We start from the raw sequence: 23,426 nt of genomic DNA on the forward strand, positions 1-23,426 counted from the left end.
TGATACCAGTTCTCTAATTCAAAAGTTTTGTTCTTGTTTCTTGGCCTTTAAAAAAAAAGAAGTATTGTGTACGGCCAATCAGACACAATAGCTCTATATATGAGAACAACAGCAGTTTATAGACAAGAAAAACTTCATCCTTTTTGGAGCTTCGTTATTAAAAGAAAATATATAAAGAAATTCCTTATATACTTAAATGAAACCAAACTCATGTTAATAAGTTTTTAATTTGGCTTTCCTTTGTTCGCAGTATTGGAATGTATTATCTTCCCACTCAAAAGCAACACTTTGAGGATAAAGCACTTGTTTATTTGGGCTTCGGGTTTGTGTTCTTCCCCCCATTGTACAAGCAGTATAGTCAGAGGTTAAGAGAGGCCAGGCTTGCTGCATTTGTCAGTTTGTTGTTGGGAAATGTTTTCCCTTGTGTCAGAGCTAAACCAGGCCTTGATTAGCTGCACAGTGGTGATGGCCTGTCTGACAAACATTTCACTACTGATTTTATCTATATTTAGACATCTACATCAACATATAAGGCCTTATTGCACAGGTCACAGAATGTAGATGAATGTATCTGGTATTAAAAACTTAAATTGCTAGGCCCTGTCTGCTGTCTGTCCTGCTCCAGTATTTCCTGTGGTTCATCTCCAAGAAACTCTTTATTCCATCTGGGTGTTTGATTCTAAATAGGGAACAAATCTCGTACAGATACACAGAACGTTCTGTAACTCTTTATCCTTCATGAAATCTCGAGCTTGAGACAAGCGTTTGTATCATATTTTGTATGAATGATAAATCTCCTGAAATCAGTAGAGTTGAAAGACCATAAAATTTCCTATGGCAGAGAAAAGACTCCAACTGTTCATAATATCAGCTTGTTAAGTCAAGGGGTTGTTTTTCATGCTTTAGTAGGAAATGTGTATACAAAAGAAGTGAGGAAAACATTGCAATAAGGCCAGTTTGAATTGACACAAGCATTTATCAGAAACCTTGTTTATTCTGTCTGGAAATTAAATGATGGAACCATTGCTTCTGCTGACTGCCAAGACCACTGGTACACAAACAAAAAAATATTTTAGAAAAAAAAGCGTACAGAAGTTTTAAAAAATTTGCTCTGTATTAAAAGTACTAAATTCCAAGAGACTTCCTATAGTACTTTGGTACTCTATGATTAGATTTGAACTTATTAAGTCTCCCATAACACTGCTGTAATAACTGCACTTTTAGATTCTGTGTGTCATGGGTGTTGGCAAAGCCAAAGCATCACACTATGATTGGAAAAGTATAGAAAATCTCTCAGACAACAAAAGCAAAAATCTCTCAGACAACGAAAGCAAAACTCTCATCCAGCTGACCTGAATTGTTTGAAAGATAGCTGCTTATTTCCATAGTAAAAGTAGACTAGACTAGATATATCCTAGACTAGCTGCCTGAAATTGCTTGAAGAGTTGCAGTTGCTACCAAAAAGGAGCTGCAATGTCCAGCTATCACATGAAAGCACAAGGCCATGTAATGAAAATAGGCCACATGCAAAACATTGTCATTGGGCTTTCTGTTTTTCCAGAATGGTTTAGCTGGATTTGTTTTACCAGATCTACAAAAAAATAAGACACCACTCCAGACCTGTGCTAGAAATTGCTTTCTAGTTGAGTCTGCATGCTCAGCTGGCAAAAATGCATGACACAGTCTTTCTCTTTAAACTTCCCAGAAACAAGTCTTGATTTCTTTTTCAAGTACCTAGAACAACAACAGCAACAACAACAACAATAAACACAAACAAAAACTAATAAATAAAAAATTGATTTTTAAAGTTTTTCAATAGTGTAGTGACACTATTGACTATACAGAGCTTACAGATTTGGCTGTGAACTTCTGTGGATTTAGAATGCTGATATTCATGTCGCAAGGGAAAATGTAGTTTGTAAAGTGAACAAATCAAGGAAAAAATGCACAAAACAAAATTGAAAATTGTTCAGCAAAGATAATTAGAACAGCCTGTCTTAGGCAGAACGCTCAGTGTCTTAGCTATCTTTTCATGAACTATCCCTACATATCATCTTTCAACGTCTTTCATAATTGCATTTGAAATGAAAACCTAAATAGACATTGCAGATGTCCTGTACAGATGTATGTACCTATGTGCAGGAACAGAATAGCCTATAACAGGATCTCTTAGTGTCTGTTTGCTGGGTTCTCTAAAAAGTTTGTCAAGGTGAGTCATTCCATAAAGTACAAGGAAAATCAGTCCTTGCTGAAAATTAGGGATGGCAGGATAGACCAACAGTATCACTGAAAGCTATAGTTTCTGTAATAGCTTTGAGAACCAAATCAGAGATGCTGTGTGCACATATTTTGCCAACACAGGAAAATGAGGGTGGATGACACTGAAGCCTGAAATAAGCAGGATTAAAAGTAGCAACTGTTGCCATTAAATATAACTTTCTTTGGCAGGAGCTTTTTTTGCTTACGTAGCAGGTATGCTTTTATATATATTAATTATGGACTGGCAAGATACTTCCTGAAGTATCTGAATGAAAAAAAACCCGCCATACTGTAAATTGAACTTTTTTAAGGACTTCTGTCATTTGTCACCTATGGAAGCAAGAGTGCTCTTACCAAAAAATAGCATACAGACTTCATGGATTAGAATGGGGATGCCAGTTCTCTGCCAGAGGACTGCCCTCTGGGTAGGCACTGTAAGGCTTCGTGTGGCCTGGTCACAGGCACTCAAAAAGGCACTGGAGGTGGAACAGGGAGCAGAAACTGCTTAGGACAAGCTAGAGGAAAAAGCTTTGTCTGAGAGGGATTAGAGGAGTGCAGCTTGGATGTAGGGTTGGAAAGTGCGTGAGAGCTCTCTGTAAGCGTATCACAGGGGTAGAATAGGCAAGATAAAGGAACACCATTTGAATGAAAGCCAATGCTGGCATAATAAAAAAACTGGAAATACATCTTCAGCAAAATGGGACTGGAAGTAACAGAATAATTTCTAGTCTTGGTGAGGCTCTGGGGCAGACCCTTAGCTGAGGCAGAGGACTTGAGCTGCTCTAACAACATGATAAGACTGTGGACTGCAGAATTTGATTTTGATAACATGGGGCTGGGTTCAGAGCACATTCCTCCCAGTCTTATTTAGATGATTATGGGCAAGTTCAGCAACTGCTACATTACTGTTATTCGTTTCTTTCCTAAGGAAATTTGTCAACACTGTATATTTGTGCCAATTCTGAGGTACACCTTTAGAACAAGTAAGCTTCACATCTTTCTGAGTTTTTTGTCAAGAGTTTGCCCTGCCATCTTCTGAAAATGCTCATTTTAGTGGGAACAGATGTATCATTAATTCTCTGCACCCTTGTTTATGGCAAAAAGTAGGCTGTTTGACATGGCTAAAATAATTTCCCTATGCTTATGTGTTGCTTGGTCTTTTATGATGAGCGGCAAAGAAACGAACAGACTGTTGCTACTCCACATGTCTCTTGTGATTACAGTACAGCTGCTTGTTAAATAATGATGCATAAGCCTGTGTTTTATGTACCACAGCCCAGAAATTACTCATAAGAACTGTAGGTATTACCTCCAAAACCATTCTTAGAACTGTCAATTTTAGCAAAGAGCAAACCAAAATATCCAGTCATACAAAAACATTATCAAATCTACATTTTAAAGTAAAATGCACTGTCTTAATTTAGGTATTTTTTTTCACAATTACAAATAAAGTTACTGATTTAGTGTGTAAGAGCATCCTGAAATAGATTTGTATGAACAGAATATCAGTAAATTGTATCTTTTATTGTCTGTTTATTTTGAGTGATAAAATATCAATGTAAGAAAAAATGACACTGAAGAGGAAACAATGGTAGGAGTTTGAAAGCCAGCAACTGGTTCTAAGTGGGAATTAGATATTAAGGCTCAGCATGACTAGATAATTTTAACTCTCTAAATATATCTTTTGAGTGGGAAGCTGGAATACAGAAACTGAATGCTGCTTTAATTTTTAAACTGATTTAAACCAACTAGTTTTGCGGAAACTATGTTGAAAGCAAAAGCAGGTTTCTTCTTCTTTGAAGTATCACTCTGGGGACTTTCCCTCACAGGGTATTGTTAAAGATCGTTTTATTATGATGCATTTGTTGTTTGCTGATCTCTGGTAGATACCAGAGATGCTACTTTGGCTCACCCTTGCATTCTTGGATTAGAGCGCCGAGACTTCTATATTCTGTCCTGTTAAATTTGTGGTTATTATTTGGGTGACTGTATGAATGGTGTTATTGCTCATCCACATTGAAATGCAATTAAAAGCCCATTCCTAGGACCACATTCAACCGGTAATGAACAGCCCTTTCTCTGGGGTCCCAAATTCTCCGAGCTCAGAACTGTGCCATGAAAACTATTCTGCTGTGGCATTTCTTACATTTGGAAGATGGAAAATGACTGTCTGTTTTGAATTTTCAATGCGGAACTGCATACCATCTGCAAATGCTTTCAGAGGTCCATACATTAGTTACATTTTTGCACTGGTGTGCATCTCAAGCCAACACACTCTGCCTCTTGGATAAAAACATTTTTAATGTTTATTTCTGAATATGTTTGATAAAATATGTATTTCCAGTTTAGCTAGAATACAAGATTGCAAGATCATAGATAGGAAATGTCTGAAGACTTGTGCTTTTCTTTTTCTAAGAATGCACTTGGAGGAATGTTACGCTACAAATAAGAGTCAAAATGGGATGCCAAGAAATAAAAATCTGCTTATATTGTGAAAGGCAATTGGATGTTATTTAACTGGACAGTAAAGGAACTATTTTAAGTGCTTCCTTTTGCTTCAAACAGGTGGCTCAAGCATGCTATTTGGACTTCATTTACAGTCAATTGATTCATGGCTAATAACTTAAAAATAATACACTTCCTGAAAGTGCTGTGGTCACGATGTGCCAGCCAAGCTTCAGGCCCAAATTAAGTTGTACTCTTTTAAGGAACAAAATACACTGACACTTAACCACACTGTTTTTTCAAGCTTTTAGTTGAAATTCTTATGAAGAGACTTAGGACAGGGTGATTTAATCTGCTGTACTTAGTATGCACTGGAACAACAACAACAAATTTTTCTGTAATAATGTATTATTATTAATAACAGTAAGGTATACAGGTTAGGAGGTACAATGCTTTTACGTAACTTCACTATTTTTTATCAGATTTTTTAATTACTGTCATCTTTCTACTCTGAATCTCACACGCTCCTCTCATGGAAATTGGACACACTTTGCCAATGCTCTGCTAACTAAGTATATCCTCTTCTACAGGAACTAGCGATGCAGAGAAACTGGAGACAGACTTGAGCAAACTACTTAGAGATTGAGGCATTGCTGGGTCACACACACTATGAAATCTTGGCTTTACCAGATTCAGCAGTGTAGCTCCTTGTGAATCCAGCAGAATCAGCCCTAGCGTCTCAATTCACAGTCTTGTCCATTTTAATAATAAGCTGGAAGAAGCAGTGCTTCTGTGAAAAAGAGTGTTTAGTCAGCAACTTTCCATACCTTTTATTCTCCTTTTGAGAATTGGAGAATAAGGGCTAGTTTACACTCAAATTACCCTTCTCTTCAGTTCTGTAGTTTCTGCAGTGTAAAGATACACACATATTTTGTAGATATGACTGATGTGTCAGCTTTATCATTCTTAGTTTACTATAGCTGAAAAAGGAATAGGTAAGGGAGAAGTCTTTCTTTAAACAGTCTTTCATGATACTTTGCAAAGTTGTTGTGAAAAGCTCTGAAAATCCTTACAAAGTTTGAAGGGTTATGCATATTCATGCACAGAAAAGCATTCTTTCCCTTCTGTGGAAAGCCATCACTAGGAGTATTTTCAATACAGCAGCTTTTCTCAAAGTATTCAACTTTTTCTTTAAGTGTTCTCACAGAGATGAACTGACAATTGTATCTTTCAAAATCTGTGTTTATTCCTAATATTGCATTCAAAAGCAGTATTTTTTTCTTCTTCTGTTCATAAAGCCTCTGCCTCCTTGTCATGACTCTAAAGAATCGATGCAGGTGTACAAACAACACTGCAAAATAGCAGAAGAGTATCATGAGGTGAAAAAAGAAATTGCTCTGCTGGAAGAAAGAAAGTGAGTAACTTTCCCACCATATTTACTGCTGTATATTCTCCTTGTAAAACTCCATTCTAAATGCGAGGCTCTTAGATGACACTTCGTGACCTTATTCCTCTGCATGACAGTCACAGTACAGCACAACAAGCCCGTGGTTAGGATTAACTGGGGCCACTAAGGACACAGAGCTGTCAAAGCTTTGGGCCTTCAGTTCTACAAAGTCCCTCAAAACCCTCAATACAGCATCGGGACACTTTATCCTTGTCACATAGCAATCTAGATCATCTAGAGCAGTTACCTTGTTAGTTTTAGGGTTGTTTTTTTCCCCAGTTTAACTTTGTATGTTTTAATGAAAAGCATAATGGATCCTCAGTTTGGTGTCAGTTACTTGACAGTGTTAGTAAATTTTTTTCTGGGTATCATCTCTATGTACATTCATATTTTAGGTGCTCACATCCAGAGTGCTTAAGCTGGAGGGAGACTTTTAAATTATTTTTAACATTTTTGTCTATGGCCTCTACTCATAGCCCTGTCATCTTCACATGACTATTAAATGACAAAGTGGGTTTTCTGGGACTCTTTCTACAAGAAACATGACAAAAAGGAATTCTGTGAGGGAGGAAAAAAGGGTGAGTGGCAGCAAACCCCAAGCAATAGCAGTTACTGCGAAGAAGACTTTCTACTTCAAGTGCTTTTTTATTTTGACATTCACATTGAGGGTGACTTCAGAAGTGCTGCTGTCCTCAAGGACAGATACCTCAGTGTGGATATATCAGATTTATTGGGAAAATAAAACCACACAACCATACTTCCAAATGCTGCATGAAGTTCTTGTGATTGCTGTAGTGAAAGAAAGACTATAACATGTTTGGAAGAGAGGCATTCATTGCATAGCAGCAGGGCTCGGAAAAGCTCTAGTGGAGAGGGTTTTGATTAGAGGAAGAACCATTCTAGATGTCTCATGGCAATCTTAGCACCAATTGACCACACAGTTCAGCCACATTTGCATCTGCAGGAGTCTGTAGCTGCAAAAGCAAGCTGAGGGGGTGGAAACTGGTGAAATTCTGTGGTCTTGTAAGTAATATAGAGAGAGATCACTGTGAAACCAAACTTCGTAGAGTAAGAAAGTGATGCTTGTCTTCATCAGAGTTGATGGCCGTAGACAAAATATGGTTAGTTGTTGCCAAATGTATCAGAAATAGTTGAGGTTTCCCAGTACCAAATCCTCTTCTACTGTGGGATCTGCATGGCACTCAATTTCTAGCATACTGGCACAGTGGTTGAAAAAAGAAGAAAACGATAACCTGAAGAATCTGAACACTACATTCTCTCAGTGACTGCACTTGATTCATTATTAATTGAACTTGGCCAGTGGAAAGTAACTGACACTTTAAAAATTGTGTAGAGAGAAGATATACAGTTCAAATAATTTTACAATGATTTGTCAAATATGATCACCTAATCTGAGCTGTTTACGTGTCTATTTAATAACCGAGGGAATTCAGAGGGAACCATATGTGCTTATCCTTTCTGTAAATGCCAACTGAATATAGATATTGAGTGTTGGTGCTTAACTTCAGACACAAATTCAAATGACAGCCTTAGATTAATTGTATTTTAGAGCCCACCAATACAAATTCATTATTGTTATTGATGCATTCCTGAATCAGCTCTACACATTTACAAAGTTATCTTGAGACTGTTGAAAACTACACTAATATATATGTTTCTGCATTTGCAAGAATGAAAAAAAAAAAAATGCTGTTTGAGTACATTTTTGCAATCTGTAGTACTAGCTACATTAGAAAAAATATTTTGTCCTTGAAAATGGCAGATGCATGCATGGAATTATTTACTTGAGCTGAAAAACTATCCTAATCAGCCTCTGAGTCCAGAAGTTTCTCAGCAGTTGTAACACTGAATGAATTAAAGGGTTTCAAGCTGCCATTTTCCTTCATTTCACTAGAGGATGTGAACAGTGGAACAACATGAGGAAGTTTCCATGTTTCTACCTACCTCTGCTGAACATAAGATTTCATGCTCAGAAAATACAATAATACGAGAGCAGCTGAATAAGACAGCAAATAGAGTTCTATTACAGTCCTTCTTACAGGCCTCCTAATTGCACATTTGTGGCCCAGATGCTCACGTGCTTCATAGCCATGAAGTCCCTAAAAGTGAAAGATGTCTATGCAGCACCTTTCCCCACCTTTCAAATCTTTTAATCAAAAGAAATAGACCAACAAGCATTAGGATCAAAGATTATTTCCTACTAGTAGGTGCACCGTAGGTATTTGATTTTGAGGCTTAAAAAGCTGCACATACCAACTGAAACTTCTTCTCCAGGGAGCTATTTATAAAGTCTCTCCCTCCACATATATCTCCATCTTTCAGTGCTTTGGAGGAGGAGCCATGTTACTGTCTTTCCTCTTTGGGGTGTCTATCTTTTCTGTAGCAGTATGTTTGTTTTTTAAACCTTTGAGAAAACTGAGACGTTGTCATCCCCTAAAGTTTGGTTGAAGTTGGAAGGTGGATTAAAATCTTACTAGGAAATACACAACTCTACACACATGTAAGGATGCAGGACCAGAACATATTTACCTTATTTTTTATATAAAACTACATTGAAAAGGATATGAGTGTAGAGATAAGCAAGACATAAATGAAATTTTTGGTCTAGCAATCAGTGATTTATATCCAAAATTATTCTCAATAGTAACAGTTCAAAAGTTATAGGAAATTTATAGGTTATCATATGCTGAACTGAAAACTTGAAGAGTGGATCATGATGGCTGGGGTGACATGCATATTGAGAATTCCTTTCTCAGAAGAGAAGGATGCTTTGTCTTTTCTAAAAGAAGTCCAAAGTGATGCAGAGATTTTAAACTAAAGAACAGTTATAATCAAATGAAAAATGTGGAGATGTTGTAGCTTTCTGAACCATGAGCAGATGAGGAAATGTTACAGGCGCCTTAATTTTCTAAATTTGAATTTGAATGTATGGAAGTGGAGAATCACAATTGCTTAATATACCTGTCTATTTCTTTTAAATATCCACTTGATAAAATGGACAAAGAATCCCTTGTAATGGGAACAAATAATTTGTGCAGTGTTTTTCAGCTTCTGTTTTTACTAAAGACAATGAGAAGTGCTATTGGCTGATGGCCCTGCTAGTCTTCTGGATTTCTTCTTCACAAATCAATTCACCTGTGGAACTCAAATGTTGAGTCTCCCCTGGTAGTGTCGGCACCTGTGGTGCCTACTACTAGTAACACTGTGCATACAGACTATTGATGGTGGTTGTCAGGCACAAAGCAGAAAATAAGATTTTTTCTTTTTAATTTGGTGGCTAGGAGAAAGAAAGTCAACCTGAAATTAATAGAGTTATTGGAGGTGTGGTGGTTTGGTGGGGTTTTTTTTGGCCTCCAAAGTTCAGAGTAACCTTTCATATATAGAAAAACACATAGGTATACTTATAAAAGAAGCATCTTTAAGAAATAAAAAGATGAATAAAATTAAAATAGTTACTCTTTTTGAAACTTTTCAGTGGTTTTCAATTCTTAGTTTGGCTTGTCTCTCCCTGAGTGTGTGGATTATCTATGGCTGGATTACTGAAAGGGAGTAGTGTGAAATGACTGGGGTTGCTTTTCGTCAGAGCTAGAACAGAACATATTTGCCACTCTATTTTGTGTGCAGTACAGATGGAAAGAGAATCTACTGGACTAGTAAGTGAGAGAGAAGATGACAACTACTTCATAAGAAAATGGGAAATGTGAAAGGGAGGTTGCAGGTTCAAAAATGGAAAAATCAGAGGGCAAAGCAATGAGAAGGTAGACTGAGGTTAGGAAAAAGACAAAAGGAAGCAAGAAATTGAAATAATTTAAGGGAACATTAAATAGATTTGCTTTGCTAATATAATTCATCATAGCTCTGTTTGCAGTCTTGATTCAGACTCTTCCCTTTTATGCCAGCAATATGAAGTAGGAGGGACAAAATCAGTCTGGAATGGGAGACATGATCAAAAAGAAAGAAAAGGGTGGGGAAGTGAGAACACACCACATTTAGGTCACAGAATGTTATTTAATTTATGTTCCAGAAACACACATGTATTTCCATAACAGATGTTTTTGGGTATCTAAGTTTGGGTGAAAGGGATGGGATAGCTGGTTATTTTGAGCACTTGTTATATTGCTATTACTAGATAATGACCCTGGATTATGTAGTTAAATATTAGAGTTGCCATGGTTGCTAGCTATACCTTATATTCTTAGCTCTGGCTGCTTTTCTCTTTTTCCTCTCCCAGACAATTCTAATATAACTGTCCAGAAAATATCACTCGACCACCACCTGGTACAGAATCACTCTTCTTCTTTGCTATGGTTATGATTGTTTTTCCTTCCTTTACATGTTATGGTAGATATGCAGTGGAGATATCCACTGAATTTTGTGTGAGCCTTCTATGTGCTTTAATGTGTCATTGTGACCTTGGAGTGTTTCTAAGGTCTCAAATTCAAGTGGCTCCTCCAGGCACACTTTTTGGTGTGACTTTCCCTGTGCTGTTAAAAAAAGTCCTCTTCAGACTTCGAGGTACAGCAGAAAAAGACTGATGTCAAGGCGTAAAAGCAACCTTTTATCTTACTATTTTTTTTCATTCCAGACTTGATTTTTCATTAACTTACGCAAATCCAAAATACTTGTTAACTTGCCAAATCAGTAGAAATTAAAGCTTTTCAAGTATAAAGAGAAACCACAACTTCCCCTGTTGTAGTAAAAAATACGTATCTTTTATCTGCTGGTATTTGAGAAATAGCTTTATTTACATTAACACAGGCTGTCTCACAGTTTAAAAATTAGTTACTGGACTTTAAACATGCAAGGTTAGTCTCTACAGTCAGCAGTTATCATACGGGGGTCTCGTGATTCCTCCTGACGTGAAAGCTGTGTCAAATATGGGAAAAGTAAATGACCTTAGGGCCACCAGAACACGTCAGCTAGGAAGACGTGCATTGTACCACATGTGTGATCCTGAATACATCGTTCACAACTGCAGGGAGACGAGCCTGTGTCTTTGCACTGTGGAAGCAGTTTTCCTTGAGTCTGGTTTATCTATCTGCCAATAGATTTATCTGGAGACATGTATATCTGCTTCGTCTGTTGCTTTTTTTGGTATTTATTCATTGTGAATATTACTGTAAAGTAATTCTGTTCTTTGCATGGGCAAAGTCATTAAGACCAGGACTAAAGCAATACTTTCCCTAAGATCATGCTGATTTTCTTTTCTTTTTTTCCTTCTCTGTTATTGCTTATGGTTTATTGGTTTATGATGCAAATCACACTGGTCTTCCCTTCCCACCCTAACCCCTCCCCAGAAAAGAGCGCTTAAAGTGCATGTTACAGATTGTCTCAAAGCTTTAAGTACCTCAACACCATTTTAGAAAATACCTTGTAAGTGCTGTTAATATTTAAACATGGGGTAACCATTAACAGCAAACACAGATTACACAATGATAAATCTATTTATTAGGCATCCATAACAAAGGCTAGATGGTGCAAGAGCTTAGTGCGGTGTTCTTTAACCTCTGAGAGCTAAGTTCAAATCCTGGATTAGATCAGAAGCAAATGTTAGTTACTGTCCTCATCCTTTGTAAGCTTCGTAAACCACACCATTCATAACATTTAGCAATTCCCTGGTATTCTAATTTTAGATCTCTGTGGCAGGCTGGTAGTATTTGCCTGAAACATCACCCTACCCTGTAAACAGGTGTTGATCCTGATGGGAAGGGAATAAGTAGGTTCTGCTGACTCAGAAGAGGGCAATTTTACTACCTCAGGGCAAGGAAGGGAGGTCCTAGAGTCCTGCAGTTTACTTTGATCTTAACTCATTTTTGCTTTCTTCAACAGCAAAGCTAAGTCTCTGAAAAAAAAAAAAAATAATAATAATAATAATTAAAAAAAAAAAAATCTATGCTGCTTGAGTTTCATTAGATAGCAGCATGAAAACCATGCTTGCAAGCAGCCTTATCAAATCAGGACTGGCATTCATTAATAGAGCTGTCTGCGTTTGTACACTGTCTGCCTGTGCCGCCTCTGGCTCAAGTCCAAATAGGGTAGGCATTACCTTTCTTTCACAAGTGCTAAAATTTCCCATGGAAAAGGTTTATCTGCTCTTACTATGCTGATCACTTACTAGTGTGTTCATTGCCCCTGCCTTTAAGAACCTCATAAAGAGTGAGAAAATAATTATTCCAAATTAATTGGTTTAGAAGACTCCTCAGCCAGCAGCCTGTAGTTTGAAAAAGAGTCATATAATCCTTCTGCCCAGCACTGCACCAGTAGAATAATTGCAAGAAAGTACTGCTAAAGCTCTCTTTTGGCCCTAAGAGACAAAAATCTTCCAGTGGAAGCTGACGGGGCTGAAGCGATTAAGCTAGTAAAATTTCTCTAAATCTTACCTGCATTTTTTTGCGTGTTCAATAGTCCCATTAACAGGAATATCAAATTATCTGGCATGATCAGTTCATCTAGCCTACTTTGAAGAGCAGTAGATCTAGCACAGCCTAAACAATGAAAAATTAATCTGTTAATGGCTTTGCTGGTTTTAAAATTTTTACAACTACATTATGCCAAATGTTAACAGAATTCTACTAAAGGTTGGAAAAGACCTCTAAGATCACCCAGTCCAACCACCAGCCCACCCCCACCATGCCCACTGCCCACGTCCCTCAGTGCCACATCCACACGGCTCCTGAACACCTCCAGGGACGGTGACTGCACCACCTCCCTGGGCAGCCTGTGCCACTGCCTCACCTGTGCATTACACCAGTGGTCTAAAACAAAGTTGAAACATAGCTACAGGAGGGCTTCTATATACTGCAACTTGGGGATGATTTAAAGTGCTGTAAAGCCTGCTAACTCTTCCCTATTTCGTTTTTATATGGGAAGCATTTTTTTGAGAAATGGGTCTGCCATGGCTTTCTTACAACTCGTTGAACTGCAGTAAGTGTGGCTGTAAACAGTCAGCAAAGCCTTGGGTAAACGATGCTATCTCTCAAAGCTGCAGTAAAGAGAGAGAAAGATTAAATTAATCTTAAAAGAGGACCAGATAGGACAATTGTTTGAAAACCCAGGTGCTTAAAATCTTACTGCTAGAAGTGGTGGTTTTGCAGGTATAAGTAATGCAAGCGATCAGCAAATACTGAAATGTTATCTTTTTGTGAATGCTCTGACCTATGGAAGCGGAATCACTAATCTGTAAGAATTTCCTGCATGAAAGCACTGGTTCAGCTTGCCAGGGGACCCTTCAAAGACTGCAGAAAAAGCAGTCTGCTTTGAAGGCATTACATCTTCCAACAGATGATCTACAAGCATTGTTTTGGCATGACTGAGAAAGTCACAGGGCTCCAAAGAGTTAAAAGATTAACTAATTGCTGAGATAGAGAGATCAAAAGAGCCAAGAACCCTTTAAAAGAGACTTCTTGTAGCAGAGATGAAAAATGATTTGACTTAAAGGGAAATAAAATAGAGGTCAGACTAGTCTGCTGGGTAACTAAGTGGAGTGCGATTAGATATCTCATATGCGCTCAGCATGTTTTGTTTTAAGGCCTCCACTATCTTAACTCCTGCAGAGGGAATTTCAGCTGATGGTCTACAGTAGCCTGCGACTTCTGGCCAAATCTGGGAACACAGGGCACCAGGTGACTCCAGTTGGGATGGAGCAAACAGCTTGAATTCTTGGGTGTCTGCTCTCAAAAAGGCCAGGAGGGGTCAGGTTTGCAGTTGGTGACTATGCTGCAGCAGCAGAAGTAAGGTCTGAGTATAAGAACTGAAAAGAAGCAATTTGTTTAGTTCAGATATGTGTGCCTAGTGTGCTCTAGAACCGTTTTTCTTGGTAGCATAGAAAACAAAACCAGGCGTGCTTCACAGAATATACCAACTAGATAAGGAACTGGACAACAACATCAGAAAACCTTGATGGCTTTCAAATATATTTGGTATGGTAGAGAAAAATAAATTGCTATTCTTCTTACACAGGCAGAATTTAGCATTCAAGTCCCTAGGATGTTGGTCCTCCCCATACAGCTGCATGGTGAACTCTTACTGAAGGTAGAGATATTTATTTACTTAAAGGTCCTCAGCATTTTGCAGGTTTGGCCTCAGGAGAACAAACCTATCAGAGAATTAATCTTTTAAAGGAAAAAGAGCATCTGTAGCAGATATGTTTTCTAGGTGTGTATTTCACAGCAGCTCAGGTAATGCCTATCAACAAGGTGTACTCCAGCTTTCTCCTAACCCATGACAATATGTATTTTGCTTGCTGCCATTTTTAATCTTTGTGAATTTCTTTTTAATATTATTGCCAGGAAGGAGTTGATTGCCAGACTGGAACAAGTGGAAAAAGAAAGCATGGATGCTGCTCAGCTGGCCAAGGAGTATGCAGAACTGACAGAGGAGAACCGAACACTGAAGCTGGCCCAGACGCAGTGTGTAGAACAACTGGAAAAGCTCAGAATACAGTACCAAAAAAGGCAGGGATCCTCATAACTCGCAACTAGCTTATGTCAGGCAGTTAATACAGGATTGATCCTGTGCTGGAAAGAGATTTTAAAATAAAGGTCTGTTTAATATGTTATAATACTTTACTACAGATACAGAGTATGTAGAAGTCTATATTTGATTTAATGCTTGCCAGCCAGTAGCTTAATATAATGGATATTTCATCCATTATATAATGGATATTTTATTTCAAGTAACATAATTGAAGTTAATCTATCCCCATTATATGTTCTAGTAGATCAGGTTTCTTTTCTAAACATATTTCTTCCAATTTAAGAAGATATGGACACACTAGAAAATGATATAAATAGTCTCTGTGTTGGGAATTTGGACCATACTAAGGCATACAGCAGGGACAATGTTAATATATGGAATACACGTATGTTAATTTTAGTTTGGTGAAGATTTTTAAAATTATATTCCTCATGCCTAAAGTGTTTGGAAGTTATCTTAAAACGGATCTCCTCATGGGTAAAAACTAGACTTTATTATCCCGTGTCAGCTTTACTCTGTTGTATAAAATCAGATAAGTTGTACATTAAAATTGAATTAACCCAGTTACTAGTTATGAAGTGAGAGTAGTGACAACAATAATTTGTAAGTTTTGAAATTGCAAGGAACAGATGAGATCAGGCTTTCCTTCCCCAAACGTAGATGACCTGAGAGTCTTTTTTGCCATCTGAGAAATGAAAAGTTAATATATGAATGCTACCGTCACAGTTGTAACTGAGAACATGTCAGTAAGCGTATCATGAGGGTATTTTGTTCTCATCTTCTGGTCTGTTTGGAAACGTAAGTAACTATAAGTACATACAAGAGTTCCAGGATACACAAATAACCTGGAATTAAAATGCTTGTTTTACTTGCTCTATTTATCCCTGTATTTTCCTAATTCAATTGAAATTCTTTGTTATACTTCCATTTCTACTCATACAGTATTTTTTTCATTAAAAGCAAATATAGAAAAACCATTTTATGTTCTGAACATTATTAAAGCTCCCTGTATTTTTAGCTCGAATTGTTAATTTGTCTTGTTACATCTTCATGAGGTTGGAATTCAATACAAACTTGATTTGTCATCAGTTCTAAAATGTCTTAGTAATTGAAAACTTATGATTTTTGCCATAACTTTAAGTGTGACTATTATCAGTAACCTCTTAGGTTTTAGGTTCATCTGAACATTTCCTAGGGAAGTCCTTTGGCACCCCAGTGCCTCTGGCAGCAGAGACTGGAGCATGAGCTGCCTCTTCTCCTCAGCGTTCCCCATGGCGCAGAGTGGAGGCAGGCCCTGCTTTGCTGCCAGTGCCTCACATTGCAACAGGAGAGCATGAGATCATGAGAGTGCAGCCTTGTGCCCACTTCTCCATCTGGGATGCCAGGGCAGTGTATATGCACAGCACTTGTTCTATCACCCCACCCCAGCAAAGACGTAAAGGGTAATAAGTAATCACATGTGCCTGTTTGCTGGTGGAGTGCTTTATGAGCAGTAAAACATCGTGCAGTGGTCAAGGCCACAAGCCTTGAGTTCAAGACACGTTTGGACGTACATAGGCTTTCATAGAAGACTCAGAGTTTGAATTTTGGGTGGCCTTGTGTGGAGTCAGGAGATGGACTTGATGATCCTTATAGGTCCCTTCCAACCCAAGAGATTCTATGATTCTGTTTCTCTTTCTGAACCTACTGTTACTTGAGGACCCAGTTTGCACTCTGTGTTGTGAATGCTGGAGAGAAAAAATACGGTAATGAATAAAAAGCACTTGGGATGTCAAACTTGGGAATGCTGGAAAAGCTATTCTGATGGCTAACATACATTGTGCAGGCTTCAGGATTCTGTTTTGGGCACTGGATGCTGTGGAATCTGGGATCACAATATCACAGAATCATAGGGGTTGGAAGGGATGTCTGGAGACTATCGAGTCCAATTCCCTGCTAAAGCAAGTTCCCTACAGCAGGTCACACAATGTGATTCAAAGAGAGTAGACAAGTGGAATTTTCAAAGGAAAAGGGCAAGGAAAGACATGCAAAAGGTTCAGATAGCAGGAGTTTCTAAACGTATAAAACTGTGCAGATATAGTCTGTTACACAGAGAAAGTGTATTCCTTGCTATTATTTGAGTTAGCAAAAATAAACATGCCGCTACAATGACAAACAGATTTGCTTCAGACCACTTAAGAAAGCAGTAAAGTAAATGGGTTTAAAGAAACAAGACCTGTGCTATCCATTTCCTATTTTTACTAACTTCCTTCCATCGTAACAAGTGCTGAACAAGCTTAATTTAAGTATTCCAGTTAGCAAGGATATGACTCATGTGGTCTCAAAGCAGCCAGATCCTAGGGTACTTTTACATGTGAAAAGTCTGGAAGATAAGAACCTGCAGCAGGTTTGGGTTTGGCAGCGTGTTTTTTGTTTTTTTTTTTCTCTATTTTTAATGTTCCTCTTTCCGAGGTTATCTCTATTCTGGTGGCTTTTGTGGATTAATCATCTTCGGAAATGTGTCATCCCCCTTGTCTAAAAAGCTTTGTTGCCACCGAGGCCCTTGTGACCATGACATGGAGCTCATTTTCCCCCACCTAACATTCTGCGCTTGCTTGATGCTCAGAATGACAGCACTGGAAGGAGCAGGGGGGCTGCTGGTTGGAGAAGCTGTGCCACTCTTCTCCTGGAGGAGAATGCAAACTGGGCACTGACTAAAGAAGAAGGTCTCAGGGAGAGAAATTTTGCTTCAGGTATAGGCATAGCAGGAGGACTGCTGATTTTGGCCAGCATGACTATGAGGAAGTTTGGCAGAATGCATTGTGGCTCCAATTTCCCAAATCAGTGAGCCTTAATACCCACAAAAGTTGGACTTTCGACTCTTGAAGTGTTCTCTGATGCTAAATGCCCCAGTCTGTGATACTCTGTGTATCTCCAAACAAGCTGTATTAATGGGCATTTTGTGTTCTAATCTGTGTGCCTCAGTTCTATATGAGAGAAGGGGTGGGAGCACATACTAAGAAAATTAATGCATCTTTCAGTGGGAAAAGTAAGTGGAAGACCCATGGATAAGGGTCAGGCAGTGGTGAACATGCTGAGTTGAGATGTAGTGAATGCCCAGCCCCTGGAGACACTCACGGTCAGACTAGATGGGGTTCTGAGCAACCTTATCTAGCTGTAGATATGCCTGTTCACTGGGGGGGAGTTGGATCAGATGGCCTTTAAGGATCCCTTTCAACTCAAATGATTCTATAATTCTATGAATATCCTTGGAAAATCCATACAGATACTCTTAACAGTCTTCAAGTGGCACTGAAAGGTGTGTAATAAGGGAGCCCTGGAGCTGTTTCTGAATGAGGAGGAGAATACCAAGTACCAAAAAGCTGCCCCCAGTTGCCTATCCTGCTTGGCTTGTCTGAGGAAAAACCAAGTGCTGGGTACTAGAGCAGACCAGGTGCAAGGAGAGGGAGAAGAGGGAAGCAAGGTAAAGTTGGATGGGCAGTCTTCACTGTTTCCTCTCTTGGGTGCCTTGATTTGGAGATGATGCTTCAGATGAATAAAAAGCTGTTCAATTAACATTTAAAATTAAAGAAAACCTACCTTCTTAGAATAGATTCTTCAGCGTTCCTTAAAAGGCATATCATGTGTTAGTCACAGCCAGATGAATAAAAGACTGCAATCATTCACAAAATATCTCAACCCAGGCTTTCTAGACTGCATAGTCCAGTGGTTAAAGCTGTAGAAATCAAGGGCTTTAGCGTGAGTCATTCAGCATTTCTGTGTGACCATCATCAGTTCCCCCTTCTAAACCTCAGTTCCTTCAGTTCCCTCATTCTCAGCCCATGCATCCTTACGCCTTCTGGAGAACAGAGCAATAGTCCGGAGTGCAGATCCAGTTGACTGGTGATGTCATGACATGGTCTGATGATCACTGTGTTCTTCACATGTCTTCCAAAAGTTCAGGTTGTAGGACACTGTGAATGGGTGCTGGGGTATGGCAGCAAAGTGCTCAACCAGCTTGCAGCTGCCGTCTTTGAGGTGCTTTGTCCTTTTCTGAACTATTTAGGAAAATATGAGAACAACTCTCTGTGGATTTAGTTATTTGTCTGAATTGTGCATTAAATTTTAATAGATAAATTAGGGAAATGAAATAAGGATGTGTGTGCTGATGTAACAAATGCATAGACAGATGCAAGACTGTCCTTTGGATGGTTAGGGTGAGCACAGGGATATGAGAGCTGTGAGAAGGGGAACTGGTGAGTGAGCCGTATGTTCTGACAGCTAGCTTGCTTGCTTTTTATGGCTGACATTGGAGGGGTGTACAGATGGTTATTCACAGTCCAAAATTAAAAAGCTTCTCATTGAGGTTTTCTACTGGGATATTTTATACTGGGATATTTTACACTGAAATATTTATTTCCAAATATTTACATTATGGGAATGTTCATAGAATCACAGAATGGCCTGGGTTGAAAAGGAACACAATGATCATCGAGTTTCAACCCCCTGCTATGTGCAGGTCGCCAACCAGCAGACCAGGCTGCACAGAGCCACATCCAGCCTGGCCTTGAATGCCTCCAGGGATGGGGCATCCACAGCCTCCTTGGGCAACCTGTTCCAGTGCTTCACCACCCTCTGAATGAAAAACTTCCTCCTAATATCTAATCTAAACCTCCCCTGTCTCAGTTTAAAACCATTCCCCCTTGTCCTATCACTGTCCATCCTTGCAAACAGCCATTCCCTCCTGCTTATATGCTCCCTTCAAGTATTGGAAGGACACAATGAGGTCTCCCCGGAGCCTTCTCTTCTCCAAGCTAAACAAGCAGTTCACAGAATCACAGAATCGTAGGGGTTGGAAGGGACCTCCAGAGATCATCGAGTCCAACCCCCCTGCCAAAGCAGGTTCCCTACACCAGGTCGCACAAGTAGGCATCCAGGCGGGTCTTGAATATCTCCAGAGAAGGAGACTCCACAACCTCCCTGGGCAGCCTGTTCCAGTGCTCCGTCACCTCACCGTAAAGAAGTTCTTGCGCACATTGGTGCGGAACTTCCTATGCTCCAGTTTCTGGCCATTTCCCCTTGTCCTGTCTCCACATACCACTGAAAACAGTCTGGCCTCGCCACTCTGCTCCCACACCTTAGATATCTATAGACCTGGATCAGGTCTCCTCTCAGTCTTCTCTTCTCAAGGCTAACCAGACCCAGCTCACTCAGCCTTTCCTCATAGGAGAGACGCTCCAGGCCCTTCACCATCTTTGTGGCCCTCTGCTGGACTCTTTCCAAGAGATCCCTGTCTTTTTTGTACTGGGGAGCCCAGAACTGGACACAGTACTCCAGATGAGGCCTTACCAGGGCAGAGTAGAGGGGAAGGATCACCTCCCTTGACCTGCTAGCCACGCTTTTTTTAATGCACCTCAGAATGCCATTGGCCTTTTTGGCCACAGGGGCACACTGCTGGCTCATGGCCAACCTGTCGTCCACCAGGACACCCAGGTCCCTCTCCGCAGAGCTCCTCTCCAGCAGGTCATCCCCCAACCTGTACCAGTGCATGCAATTATTCCTCCCTAGATGCAACCCTAGATGAGTTCCCTCAACCTTTCTTCATAGGAGAGGTGCTCCAGCCCACTGATCATCTTAGTGCCCCTTCTCTGGGCTCACTGCAAGAGCTCTGCATCCTTCTTGTACTGTTTCTGTCTTGCATGCCTAATATGAACAGAGCTACTCAAGGTAAGGACACTTATAGTTTTGCAGAGCGTTCTCACATACAAAGAAGAATAACCAGCATCGGTATATGGCTCCATTCTGCTGGTGTGGATGCATCTATACTAATGACTGTATTTGCATTAAAAATAATTAAATTACAGATTACAGCCCATATACAGTAAAAACGACTCTGAAAGTAGAGCTCTTTGGCACTGAAATAAATGCATCCCCACTAGTTGGCAGTATGTTAGTTGTATTAACTAGACCCCCCGTGACCCACATGAAAGGAGAGTGACATGATTTTCTGGGAGGGAAAACCTCCTACTTCTGCCTTGTGGCTTCCCTGCCAGCGCACAGCCCTCCTCCACAGCCTGTTCCCCACAGCGGGCTCCCAGCTCTTCCTCTGGCGTGTGCCTGTCAGCCGCCCCGCTGCGTGGGGCTGGCTGGAGAGTGTCTGCCCTTGAGAGCTGCTAACAGCAGCCAGCAGCAAAGTCATCCTTTGAAAATGCTACCTGTTGAAAGCTTCAGCTTCCTTCTGCTCAAATCCTTCTGCGTTCATGTCAGCACAGAGATTTACTGATAAAATGTCAGTACACAGTACCACTAAGAAAGCGGTAACATTCACAAAGGCAGGCGTGTTCGGACATATTCATAGCAATACAGTCCTAAATGTAATTTTTTGCTGGTCCTGTGTAGAGCCACGGGTTATACTCAGCAACCCTTACAGGTCCCTTCCAACTTGGAATATTCTTTAATTCTTTATTCAGCATATTTGGGGAGCTCAGTCCTTTGTTGTATGTCTGATCAGAAAAGAACTCTGCTGCTCACAAATAAAATCATACCTCCTTGTGGAATACTTCCTGGTGAAGGGTCTGGAGGACAAGACATACAAGGAGCAGCCGAGGCCCCTCCGTGTGCTCAGCGCAGAGCAGAGGAGCTGAGGGGAGGCCTGATGGCGGCTGCAGCTCCTCACAGGGAGCGGAGGGGCAGCGCTGAGCTCTGCTCTGTGTGACAGCGACAGGGCCCGAGGGAACGGCATGGAGCTGTGTCAGGGGAGGGCAGATGGGGGTCCGGGAAAGGTCTGCACCACAGGGCTGTAGGCACGGCCCCCAGTGCCAGAGCTGAAAGAGAATTTGGACAATGCTGTCAGACGTAGGGTTTGATTTTGGGTGATCATGAGTGGAGACAGAATTTGACGTAGTGATCCTCGTCAGTCCCTTCCAGCTTGGGATATTCTTTGATTCTATAATTATCAGCAGGCCAAGGAGAATGAGAATCACAGAATCATAGAGGTTGGAAGGGACCTCTGGAGATCAGAGTCCAACTGGGGTCTTGAATATCTTCAGAGAAGGAGAATCCATAGCCTCTCTGGGCAGCCTGTTCCAGTGCTTTGTCACCCTCACAGTATAAAAGTTTTTCCTCGTGTTCAGATGGAACTTGCTATATTTGTGCCCATTGCTCCTTGTTCTGTTGCTGGGTTCCACGTTTTCTGAGAGTAGGACTTGCAAATGCAACCTGAGTCATTTGATACATTACTCTGAACACAATAAGAGCTAGATAAGATTGGTTTACTACTGAAAAGGAATACACAAACTGTGAAATAATTTCAAAAAAGGAGCATTCTTTCAAAGAAAAAAAAAATCTGTGTAAAAGTTCCCAGCTAAACTAATTTACATCCAGCCATTCATTAAAATGCGTTTAAAAATCTATTTACGACCTTCTAAAAAACATCTCATAAATCTGTAAAAGGTAATGTGACTGTGTGAGCTCCCTCTAGTGGGTATAGTCACATCTGCCAGTGTCATTGAGAAGCAGATACAGACATCCGAGTAAACGTTTTCAGTATATAATTATATTTATCCGAGTGGAATTTTGATTATTTATTTAAGTAGTTGCAGCTACTAATTCTTTATCTAGTTTAGGAGAGGATACCAATTTCTCACTATCTAATCACAGCTCCATGAACCTATCGAGGAGAGATATCCAATATTTTTTACATACTATAAACACTTACATAAGGGTACAGTTTTCAGCAAAGCCTTGGACAGCAGATAACATAAACTCCAGAGCTGAATGAGTTCTGCCATCCTAGAGAAGAGAGAGAGTTCACAATACTTACCTGTCATACGTGTCCAAAGTAGTTCTGTTGACTTCAACTGGATTTACATTGATCTGTGTGGATTCCTGCCTGGAAATCTGACCTAATGAGCTTTACAAAGTATTATCCAGTACTAATTGATTGCAGACTTTTTAGACAAAAGATATTTGTATAATAGCAGAAAAATTAAGAATCAAATGTACTTTAAAAAAGACTACAGTACCAAGACTAATTATTCCTCTTGTCGGTAAATTAAATCTCATACAGCATTGTTTTCATGTGTTACATATTTAAAAGAAAAGAAAAGAAAATGCAATATTGTCAGTATTGTTTTCTTATTTTTCTTTCTTTATTCAGGATAAGCAATCTGTACATCCCAAGTGCCAGACTTCGGAAGTGAGCCCTAATGCACGGGCAATGTTCCAGCCACAGGTCAAGTTTCAATGACCTAAAGTAGTTGTGCTGGAATATGAGGATTGTTTTGCAAGGCATGAGTTTGGTGGCTCCTGCACAGCCCATGGTTCATTTGAACAACCGTATTTTATGGAAAATTTGGATTCACAGAAGGAAAAAGAGCAGAAAAAGCACGCTAAGAAGTTTGCTTTGCTACTACAACTGTTTCAGATTTCCCCTTTAGTTAGGAAAAAGAGGTTTATGTTTCCTTACCTGGCTAAACCTGGCAAGAAGTAAAACTCTAGTCACATTGTATTTTAAAAGGAGGCATGAAGAAAGAAAATGTAAGCAGAATTTTATAAAAGGCAGCAGACAACATTTTTATTTGAAGTTTGTGATAGCTGTGTAACTCTTAATATGACCATACATGCTGTGTTTTCAAATGTTTATGATGATCTCCTAATCCTGTAGTCTCAGCTCAAGAGAGTGTGAATTCAAAGTTTTACCATAAGAATGTTCTATTATTATCCAAAAGAGAATAATCACTGATTTTTTACTACAAGAAAGTAGCCTTTAAATTGCTGAACACATGTTCTGAAGTGAAGG

At 39.7% G+C, this 23,426-nt stretch overlaps 1 protein-coding gene and 1 long non-coding RNA gene across 4 annotated transcripts in view; one reads left to right on the top strand and one right to left on the bottom strand.

The window, feature by feature from the left end:
- MAP3K7CL (MAP3K7 C-terminal like) overlaps positions 1-15,638 on the top strand; it is a 27,726-nt gene extending 12,088 nt beyond the window's left edge. For all 3 annotated transcript variants that reach the window (XM_090121621.1, XM_090121615.1, XM_031612632.2), the window contains 2 exons: positions 6,003-6,118; positions 14,461-15,638. In XM_090121621.1, the coding sequence (XP_089977747.1) occupies positions 6,003-6,118; positions 14,461-14,641 (297 nt within the window). In that variant the 3' untranslated portion in view covers positions 14,642-15,638. The remainder of the gene's footprint in view (positions 1-6,002; positions 6,119-14,460) is intronic.
- Positions 10,921-18,669, bottom strand: LOC149919929 (uncharacterized). The gene is made up of 3 exons (XR_016458994.1): positions 18,227-18,669; positions 12,553-12,657; positions 10,921-12,014 (listed from the first exon to the last, which is right to left on the bottom strand). It is a non-coding gene; the product is annotated as an uncharacterized LOC149919929 (long non-coding RNA).
- Positions 18,670-23,426: the final 4,757 nt, after the last annotated feature.

Source organism: Phasianus colchicus, chromosome 1, assembly GCF_987193195.1.
Source record: "Phasianus colchicus chromosome 1, bPhaCol1.hap1.1, whole genome shotgun sequence".
Taxonomy (NCBI): Eukaryota; Metazoa; Chordata; class Aves; order Galliformes; family Phasianidae; genus Phasianus; species Phasianus colchicus.